This window comes from Platalea leucorodia, assembly GCF_965183815.1.
Source record: "Platalea leucorodia genome assembly, chromosome: 9".
NCBI lineage: Eukaryota > Metazoa > Chordata > Aves > Pelecaniformes > Threskiornithidae > Platalea > Platalea leucorodia.
The window spans coordinates 13,852,425-13,863,737 of record NC_138831.1 but is presented as its reverse complement, the minus strand read 5'-3'; the positions used below and the strand labels follow the sequence as shown (position 1 = coordinate 13,863,737).

The window sequence follows — 11,313 nt, the reverse complement described above, 5'->3', positions numbered from 1 at the left end:
AATGCAAGATCAACAAGGCATGTATCCAAGAGAAGTACTGAAGTTTTTGCACCAAAGCAGCTTATTAGCGAAACTGTGCTAATAACTTTCTCATTTTTAGACAGTTGGCTGAACGGGAAAAAGAAGTTTGAAGCTATTTGTAAATTTTGGGAGGGGTCTTTGATATATTTGAGAAGCTAGTGAGTTAAAAAACTTCAAACAATCTCAAAACCCAGGCACATCCATTATTTTAACAATTAACTTTTACTTACCAAGAACGTATTTGGTATGTAAAAACATGTAAAAAGTTGCACACTGATAGCGGTCATAAAGTGTAGAAAATTCTGTGCTTGCTGATTAGGTATCTCTTATAACTGTAACCACGTACTTCACCAGGAACCCACCCTGCTTGTGACTCGTGTGCAGTCCCTGCGGAGAACTTTCATGGATTCAGAAAAGACAACGTACAAAGCTTCTGTAGGTTCAACTGTAAATTATGCATTTATATTATACCCAGTGCACACATAGAAACACCACTGCTTTCTGAGGTTTTGCATTTTAACATAGTAATTCGGTAAAATACTTCAGAGTACTGGTTAATTTTAAGCCTGTAAAAAATACAGTTCAGTATTGGACCCAAACATATTACTGTCTTGTTAGTTTTAGCTATCTTAATTTCTGCTTTTGAAGGAACATTAATCCAATTTGCTTTTTTTTTTTTTTTTTAAAGTATATGCCAGGATTCAGCTGTTCTATTTCAGTTTGGTAGCACTGAGTTGGGTTTTTTTTGTCCTAACTGATCCTCATGACAGCTAAATGTCAGCTTCATTTGTATCTTAGCTCAAAATATAAACAGAAAAGTATACAAAAAGGAAGATGTTTTGTAAACACTCGGTGAATTATTTTTGCTGTGTACCTTATACCAAACAGTTTTGATTCTGCATGTGACTTACAGTCCAAAAGCCGTACCCATACATTTTTCTGATTAAATTATTTTCAATATTTTGCATCTAGTGCAGAGAAAACACTGCTATTAAAATAAACGCATTAAAAAAAATTGCAACTTTGTTGAAACATAATTCCATTGAGAAAAAAAACCACAATATTTTTATATAACATTTTGGATATATTTTATGTCAAAACATGATCACCAGTCAAACTAGTGACATCTAAACCCAATACATTATTGTGACTTCTAAAATAAAAAATCAGAACAAAACTAAATCACCATCTGCTGGTGATTTAAACACAACAAAACTCTAGTATTCTTCAAAAGTGTCTACTAAATATAGTAAAAAGAATAAGAGAACAATTAACATTTAGTCTGTTACATTAAAAAATTGGATGTACATATTTCTATTGCCAGTTAGCTTTACCTAAGCCTTCTCAACTACTACAAAAATAAAAGAAAAAGGAAAACTCAGTGTTCAAAGTCAAAAACATTCAAATCAGTTGATACAACATTACAGTACAGTCAACTAACATCATTCAAGGTCTCCTTTTCTCAGCATACGAGTCCTCAGACCAGTGATACAAACCTAGTTCAATGCAGTTTCAAAACTGTATGTTAGCTTTGCAAGATACTGTACTCTACTGATGGCTTCAGAAGAATGGGGTTGTGCTACTTTTGAATCACAGGGTAACCCCAGCCTCTCATTAATTTTATTCAGCACTGTAGTTAGAACAGCATTAAGTTTAGCACAATAACTAAAAAAAATGGAGAGGAAAAAAAAGAAAGAATTGGAAGCTAGGTGAAGCTGCCATTTGTGTCAAACAATTGCGATACGCTATACTAAAAAATTCTGAAATATCCACCTGTCCTCACCGCTCTGCCACAAACTAGCAAAGTCAAAAATACAAAAGTCTTCAACTTCTCATTTTTGCAGAATAAAGCAAAAAAGTCTTTGTGCTCCTTACTACCAGAAGCAAAATATCCTCTGAGTTACCACATGTAATAGCTTCTGGATGTGTCGACTTGGGTTGGCTTGGTCTCTGCAGAACCATCCTTGTCTTTTTCACTGTCACCTTCCCAGAGATTAATAAGTGGAGGGTAGAGCTCATTCAGTGGGATTGAAGAGGTCTTTTGCATATATTTTTTCAATGAGTGGTGGTAGTTTTTTCTCTTAAATCTTTTTGCAATATAAACAGAAATGGAGGCGAGGCTAATGACAGCAAACATGGATCCCATTACTGCTGCAAGGGCAGTGCTGGTTTCTTGGTCTGAAATATCTAGCGCAAAAGCTGCATTTTTTGTTGTAACGTTAACACAGGACTTCTGAGTTTGCTGATGGATATTTGACACTGTTAGACACACTTCATAATCTGTAGATGGTTGTAAATGTGTGAGGTTATATTCATGTACATCAACTGGGACCCTAGCAGTGTACGTAATGTGAGGGTTGTCAATCTTCATAGTGGCCGATGACCATTTTAAATTGGAAGTCATGACATTGGAATTAACTTTCCAAGAAACTAAGATTGAATGCGATTCGGCTTGCTTAACATAGATTTTCAGAACCTGGGTACCATCCAAAAGCGTTCCGTTCACCCGGATAGTAGCAACCCTCGTGTCAGCCCCTTCTATGTTTTGAGCAACACAGGTGTACCTCCCGGAGTCTTCAACCTGGATGTTAGAGATTTCCAAGGTGCCTTCACTACTCAGTTTGTATTTGTCAGAGAGACTTTCGACAGTTACTTTGTTCCCGAGAGGAGTGACCCAGTAAATTTCTGGCTCAGGTTCTGCCATGGCCCGACAATCTAAAAACACTGTCATGCCGATGTCCAAGTTTAAGTGATTTGGAAAGGTCTCATGAGAGATCATTGGAAGACATTGTTCATTTGAATCCTGTATTAACACTTCTTTCACCTGCTGTCCTCTGTATTCTGGAGGCATAGCACAAAACATGGACAGAGGTTCCATGAAACGGATGTTGGTTTTGTTTGAGTTGATCCAGTGAATGACGCAGTCACACCTGAGCGGGTTACTGTGGATACTGATCTCACGCAGGTTTGGAAGGGATTCCACTGTCTTTTGGTAGACTGCATTCAAGGCGTTGTTGTTCAGCATCAGGCTCTCCAGGGCAGGAACATTGCGAAATGCCGAACGATGTATGTAAGACAGCTTTGGATTGTTGGTGGCTTCAAGCTTTGTAAGTTCAGGCAGGTTGTCCAGCGCATACCTATCAACAGAAACAAGCTCTCCCATATTATTGATGCCAAGCTCTTTCAGTCTGAGCATGTTTTTAAAATCACCTTCTTGAATTTTATGAATTGGATTTTTGTTGAGATCCAGGAATTTTAAATTTGGAACTTTCTCAAGTGCAAGCTGAGGAACTTTTACCAATTTGTTGTCATAGAAGGAAAGACTTTCAAGGCTATCCAAGCCTACCAAGGCATTGCCAGGAATGTCTGTGAGATACATACCTGCCAAAACTAGACTCCTTAAATTTGAGAGTGGTTTGAAATTCATATCTAGTATTCCAATCACTGGATTTTCTCCTATCATGAGAATCTCTAAGTTAGGAGTAGAATCAAACCAACGGCTGTCAATAACCTTTAATTTGTTGGAGTTGAGATGTAATCTCAAAAGATTCTTCAGGCCAGAGAACGCATTTGCAGAAATGCTGCTGATCTGGTTGTGATTTATATATAGCTCCTGAAGATTGCAAAGGTCTTGCAAGCAGTAGTCAGTCATCTCCGTTATCTGGTTTTCCTCCAGGTGCAAAGTAGTAAGTTGAGTGAGATTTGAGAGCCCCACATCTCTGATACTTGTGAAGTTATTTTGTGAAAAATCCAATTCTGTTAAATTAAACAGCTGTTGGAGTTCATCTGTGGTCTTTGCAATGTTGTTGCTTTGTAACAGAAGGACTTGAGTGTCACTGGAAAGATTGCTGGGGATTTTTGTTAATCGAAGGTCATTGCAGTCAACTGTTGTGGCTTCCCTGTATGTTGATTGTGGTGTAAACCACGGCCTGATTTCACATACACAAAGCTGTGGACATTCATTACTCTGTATGGAAGACTCAGTTAATGAATTCATTAACAATTCTAGCACCAACTGGCAAACAGTTAAAACAACTCTAACCTTCGCCATGCCGGTCAGCTAGTGAGTTCAGCTCCCCAGCCCCTTAAAATAACAGCAGATTGAGAGGGTAATTTGTTATCAGGCAGAAAATGCAAAGCTTAAAGTTTAAAATGAAAGGCTTGGACATCCAGACGGTGAAAGATGATTTTCTGAGTTTAGAGAAGACAAGAAATGGTCTGAAGACTCTCAGCTGCTCCTCTGTGTTCCAGAATCTTCTGCAAATCAGTGTCTGAAGATGTTCCTGAAAACAGATTAGAGTATATGTTACGCTCATCTCATACACAGTTCATGTATTATTTAATTTCTTCATCCTTTCCTTTAAAGAAAAATATCTGAAAACAATCATTACTTTAATATTCATCTCTCTTATGAAAATCCTCATCTGGTATAGTTAAGTTATGTAGGGTTTAGAACTCTCTTCTACTTGGGATTTACATGAGAAGAGTCTCTGGTAGCTCCCAAGTGACTGACTGTAACAATGTATGCAATCATCTGAAAATAAAACTTTCAGATACCTTTCAGTTTTGCTGTGCAATATTTGTTTGAATGGCTTCAGAAATGATAAAGATGGAGGATATGCTTGCGAGTGCAGCTAGGTCTCAAATGAGTGCGCAGAGCATAATCCCGATGGGAGTCAGGGTGCCAGAGCTGTCCCCAAGGCTCCGATTTCAGGTGCGTGGAATTAAGGCTCAGAAAGATATTGGTTTATAAGTTTCAAGCTAAATGCATACGAACTTTGCCAAAATTAATCCGAGTTAATCAATCAGTTCCAGATAACAGCTTAGATTTAATCCAGCTAAGCACCAAACAATAACAGTAAATTTGATTAAATGAACGTACTGTCCTTATTTTAGCTGTGTGTACTGCATTGTGCATCATATGTGAATTGTTTACCACAATTCCAAACTACTGCGTAAGCCACACAATTTATATCTTCTTAGCCTGAAGTTACCCATGCAAGAGTATGTTTAAATTAACCCAGCAGTGTCCAATGTACCTCAGAAAATCTGTTGTGTTGTGCGTCTTTAAATACATATTCAAGGAAAATCTAAGCTCTTAGTAAAATCTTTCTCATTCTCACTTTATTGAAAAAGTAAGCTCTGAGAAGTAGTTTGTTATCTGCAAACCCCTCTATTATTGCTGCTGCAAAAAGCATGGGTACAGGTTTGGGAGTTTCTGTATGTGTATGTGTAAAAAATGTGCAATTCGGGGCCTGTGGTGTTAAATACAACAGCTGCCTATCTTCCAGTTCAGAAGTATCTTGCTTCAGTGATGGTGATGCTGCATGACCCGATTTTCTCCAACTAGTGCTTGTGGTGGTGATTTCAAATGCCTCTTGGCTCCTTGTGCACATCAATATTGGCAGATAAAGTGCACCTTTACAGTGTTTCACAGTGAAGGTTAAACAGGTTAGTGCATGTGTTCAACAGGCCTTGAATTAAATACAAAGCATACGCAAGCAAGGCATGTGACAAATCTGAATAAGGATTTAAAGAGCAGACCTCTTGAAGTTCCAGGCAACACTGTAAATCTCATGCTCTAATGACTGCAGTCGAGAGTTCTCAAACAAAAGTTTTGTCTTTTTATGTAACTAAAATAATCAAATTGTGCTATATCTGAGACAGAGTACATAACAATGATAAAAAGTAATAGCAGAAAGCAGGAAATAGCATCTTTTTCAATTAGAAGGTAGTGAAGCCTCAACCTAGTCAAAGCCCACAAAAGATATTACTATATAAAATAAAAAAATTAAATACAGCTTTTAGAAATAGTTTTGAAATAGTAATCTAGATAGTGGTGACAGGAATGCCATTTATACAATGCTTTCACTTCAAAATCTGGTCAGCATATTAGATAATGGAATTACAATATTTTGTTTCAGATTATTATATAGTGCTATAAGTAGAACACACCAAATAGCATTTTTATTTTGGCATGCTGTTATTTGTTCTGTGGTTGTATTTTGGAGGAAGGGAGACAGCAAAGTTAGCCAGAAAGCATTTGACCCTGTTGAGTTAGATTTTCTCTCTGGTAGCTGAGACTTGAATGAGAGCTGAGGAGACCGTGCTGGAGGGGGAGAAGCCAGATGTAGCACAAACATTCCTTCTCAAACAACTTTCAACTGATGGAAGAATTGAATAAGACATTTACTGCATTAACAAAAATAAATCCTAACGGCACTGTAATAGTAAGGAGCATATTAACATAAGAGTGATGAGGACGCTGGCGTAAACTGAGTTATTCTGACTTTAATGGATGCTTCTCTCAATAACAATCCATTTGTAGCTGACCCAAACTAGACGGTTCTAGGAATACTGATGACATCTGAAGTTTAATTGATTTAATTCCAGACTTTTCAAATTGTAGTATTTGCCAGTTAATAATGCAGGCAGTGATTTCATCTGGTAACAATTTTAGACAGGTAGTGGAGGTGCTTTGAGCTGCCCTCGCACGAGGGCTGTTCCCTTGCGCAGGGAGATGTCTCTGGTCCAGCTCTGCAGCCTTGGCTCAATGAGGCACGAAAGGGAGCAGCTCAGCCAGGGGCAACAGCCTGCACCAAACCAGATGCCACAAGAGGCAATATTGTTCCAAACATTCATGCCTTCAGAGTCTCTCCTGTATTTTTTTTCTAAATAGATGAAGAGAAAGAAGTCCATGCCTTATAAAGCTGTGGACCCTAATGATGTTTTAGTACTGATTTAGCTCTGATGTAGTTATACGAATCATGTAGTACTTTAAAAATGAAACTGCCCAAAAAAGACTTCAAAGCTTCTTTTAAAATATGTCGGAGCACATCTAGATTTTGAAACAAATTCGAATGCGATCCTTCTTTTGTTGAATATTTATATCCTCTTACTTGCACATTACATTTATTGTTCATCCTTGGTAAGAAGGCATTTCTGGTTTTATTGAATAGAGTTCTGGGTTTATGATCACTGTAGACATATGATTTTACAAGTTACTAGTGACACTTTCTCTTCTCCAGCTATTTTCTACTGCAAATGGATTTAATTTTCTTTAACTGGAAAATGTTCTTTAGAAATGACCTGCACATTACTGTCTCCAATCTCCCCCAGCCCAGGGCAGCTTGGATGAAGCTATAAATGAAAATCCAGTGTAATCAAAAAGTAAATTCTGATCGGCTTCACATGCCCTAGTCCATTTTAGTGCTGTGCTTATGTGAATGGCAGCCCAGAGGCCACAGCATGAGGGAAAAGCCAAGTCATGGACTTTTGCTTTAGCTGCTGCTGATGCTATAAAACCCAATCCATCGCTCTGATAAAAACTAAAGAGGCAGCCGTTACCAGTGGGAAAGCGCACTGCAGTTTTTTGTATACCTAAATAGTAATGGCTGCTTTTGTTCCGCTGTTTGTATCTGTATGTGATCTGCTTGACCATCTCTGCTCTCATGTTTGTAAGAAGCAGCTGCCAGCTCTCTGAGCGGTCACCAACAGCCGTCCCTTTGCCCCTGGATGTCTCAGCTTCCCAGTCTTCGCACTGTTGGCAGGACTGGTCCCAGACACCTCTGTGACATTTAGTGTCCAAAGGAATAAAATAACGCGATGTTTTTCACTGGAAGACTATGTTTCTCGAATGTCAGACTCTTCTCAGGTTCTGAAGTCCTATCTAGAATTATAATCACATCTTTCCAAATAAAAATTAGACAAGATATGTATGTAGGAAATCTTTCTTTTTTTGGTGGATAAGCTGGAGGACAACCAGGTTTTGAAAACAAAATCTGTGACAGTAAGCGGTTCCAAATAGCCACCAATGAATAATCACTAAGCCCACGTGGATAAACCAGGGATGGCTTCTGGGAAAGTTCCCAGCTCTCGGTGGAATCAGCGAGAGTGAATTGAGAAGAATTTGAGCGTTAAGTGTGTGCCCCTTTCCTGCTAGACATCTCAGCGTTTTGCCCAGCGAGATCCTTTTTGTATTAACTTGTTCTTTTTTTCATATAAAACAAATACAGTATGTCCCTAGTAGCTGAGTGCAGTCCAAGCCAAAGACAAGTCAGGGGATCGGTTCAGAAGATTTTGGCTTTTGAAGGCCAGGGAATGTTTCTTAAAGAAACACCAGTTCCAGAGCAGGGGCAGAGCAGTGGCTCCAGGCTTTTTGGACTAAGGGAGAATATCAGTCCTCAAAACCTCCCTCAGGACAGAGTCATATCACAAAATCTTTTTTTTTTCTGAAAATGGTATTTAAATATGGGTCATGTGATTGATGGCACTTCTTTTAATTCTGTGTTAAAAATTTCTCTTAGAAATACTGGGTGGGGAAATTTCCCCTAAACAGTAAGGGGGTGTTATACCTTTCTTTTGGGAGATACTGAGCTTGTAAAGGATAGCTTTTTGCGTTCTCTGCCTTCCCCCTCATTTATTAAATTCCTATTTTCTAGTGTCCTAAACCACCACAACAGCCATAACAGCTGTTAACTTGCTAACAACAGAAATAATGGTTAATTTTATGGGAGAGAGAAGCAGGGAAATATTATACTAGGGGCTAAATAAATGCATTTTCCATAGCACCTCCTAGTGTCCAGTGCATTAAGAAACGACATTTCTGTCAGCAAGCAAACCCATGGCAGCTGTCTGGGATGTTAGCTTGTTCATGTTTCTTGTGGGCAGAAAATGTAAGCATCATTCCTGTGTCTCCCATCCTGGAAATGCAGTGGGGAGAGTTTGCGTAGGGCTTCTGTTTCCAGATAGGTTGCAAGAACTGCTTAATGGTGAGAATTTGTTTGGCCGAAGAAATCATAATGGGGGAGTATTTGGTTATGGAGAAAAAGATCCTGCATTTCAGCATTCCTGTGAGGTGGAAAGAGCTGTGTGCTGGCAGCCGTAGCGTTGCTGATGGCTGTTAGAGTTTGTCTAGATGTTCAGGCGATCCAAAGAAAAGTAAGTTTAAGTCTACAGTAAGAGGAGACTATGAAGGGACAATTGTGAAATCAACTGTTCATAAAAAGTGTTCATAGTTAACTTGCTAATTAGAAAAAATAGATGTTAAACATTTTTTCTTGGTAACAGGAAGACAAAGTGTTGTCACTTCCATTAACTGTATTAATGGTCGCTATTAAAAATTGCTGAAGAAAGAAACAATGCAGTTTGCACGTGGATATTTGGATGTCTGTTTTGAAACAGCGATACTACCACAGAAAATCTTCTCTCTCCACAGTTAAGTGGTTCATTCTTGCAAAATTTCTTTTATATTGCAAGTAGCATCAGCACAGATTTTGTTTGGCAGCCATATGTACTAAATGTGCCTAGGTAAAAGTCTGAGGGATCAGATACATGAAGAAAATTACCTCAGGCTAAGACAAGCAATTTATTTTGCACTTGCTGTGAGCCAGAAGCACATACTGATCCACAGTACCTACCCGTCTCTCCACAGAAACATTTTCATATATTGAGCCTAAGTAATGTAGCTAGTCTTTCGGAAAATTGTCTGTTGCGCTAATGTTCTGCTAATGACTCGTGCAGCTTTCTTGTTTCCCCATCATCATCGTTTGTAAAACTACTGCCATACAAACACCCTCCATCATCAGTCAGTTTGGGAAAACTTGGCCTGAGCTGCTGCATCCTGGATTCAGGTGGGTTATTAGGAAAACGCACGTTAAGACAGCCCATCAGCCATGCCCAGGGATCTGGAGCATACTGCAATGACCGAGTGTTAGTGCCAAGGCAGAAGAACCGGTGAAACTTCAGCTAGAACACAGCGATCATGAAAACCAAATTCAGACTGGGATCAATACAAAGTGTTTCTCCATAGTCAGGGCAAGGAAGAGCGTGTTTAGACAGGGGACGCTTAAAGATGTTGCCTTCGTTGGTCTAGCAAAGATCTAGCCTGAAGAACTACTTACACTAGAAGCAACACTGGAGATGAACTGGCCCATAATGAGCTCAGGTTGAGTTCATTACAGTCAGGTTAAGACAGTTTGACAAGCTTAAGGAAAGGGTATTGTGTGTATGTTAGAGGTAAAAAGTGACTTGCCTTGCTTTGAGCTTCAGTAGGGCCTTTGCGGTTCTAGATCCAGCCATTTTCTATAGAGAAAAACTGAGCTGTTGGTGCCGTATTACAGGTGAACCATAACCACTGGTAGTGCTTTAGGAGAGAGAGTGGCATTTAAGTACTGCCATATGAATCTGTACGTGCACCCACTAAATCACACAAGTAAGCACAACACAAAACCCGGTCTAAAGTGTGGTGTTACTAAAACCAGGGCTTACTCCAGTCAAGAACATCAGTGACCTTGTACATCCTAAAGAAAGAGGCTGGACTTGGACTTTGAGTTTAATAACCAGGATATTTACAGCTAACCTATGGAACGGGCTCCTTTCCCAGGAATCAAATTTACAAGTGCAATCCTGTCCATTTAGAAAAATATTGAGGAATCATGCCTGATAGTAAGCCTTTTATACTGAGGTTTTTAAAGTCTCCGATGTCATCAGGAAATAAGCTATTTACAAGCCTGAATTGTGTAAAATACAGAAAAGTCAAGCTGAAAATGATGTGAGTCAGTTGAAAGAGCATCGCAAAATCTTAAAATGGGAACTTGTTATTAAAAGCGAAGACAAAAACAAGGACCTATAGGACATGTAATAATAGTATAAAGCTTCAAAACACATCCTCCGGGATTTATAGCACTTAAGGTTTGGAGGTTTTTTCCCTGCAAATAATGCCTCCTTTTTCTTCTTGTCTTAGACACATTCCATCAAAATAAAGTCAGTGTTTAATTTTAGGGAAAGCTCTGGTGAGAAGGTGATTTGCTATATTTCAAGACAACCTTAGCATGCTTTATCTGTGTTCTTTTGAAAAATATTAGTCTTATCTCCACAGAAGGAATACAAAGAGCAGCCTATTCATAATGCCTGCACCGCAGAACAGCGTATTAAATCTTTAAAATTTGTAATTTATTGGGGTTTATTCTTAAGACTTGCATTGGATACAATGTTTTTCATTAAAATATTGAAGTAAATTTGCAGGAGAGAGAAAAATTATTTTCATTCATATACTGATCTCAAGCACAAGGGGCTAGATACCATGCAGAGTACAGCTATGGTATGTTTATGGCCCATCAAATCAACCATGGAATTGCAACCCAAGCTTCTGTCATCTGTTTGAAAATCTCTTACAAATTACCATTAACAAGTCATCTTAGAAACATAAGGAATAATAAGTGCTTTCCAAAGAGTGGGTTGTCAAATTATACAGTCTGTTTTTTCTTTAGGAAAGAAAAAACTCATAAAACC

General features: G+C 38.6%; 1 protein-coding gene across 1 annotated transcript; it reads right to left on the bottom strand.

Moving 5' to 3' along the window:
• Positions 1 to 1,921: 1,921 nt before the first annotated feature.
• LRRN1 (leucine rich repeat neuronal 1) lies at positions 1,922 to 4,072 on the bottom strand (the record flags this gene model as incomplete). Its single annotated transcript, XM_082322360.1, has 1 exon — positions 1,922 to 4,072. The coding sequence occupies one exon, from the start codon at positions 4,070 to 4,072 to the stop codon at positions 1,922 to 1,924; it is 2,151 nt and encodes a 716-aa protein (XP_082178486.1).
• Between the last annotated feature and the right edge of the window lie 7,241 nt (positions 4,073 to 11,313).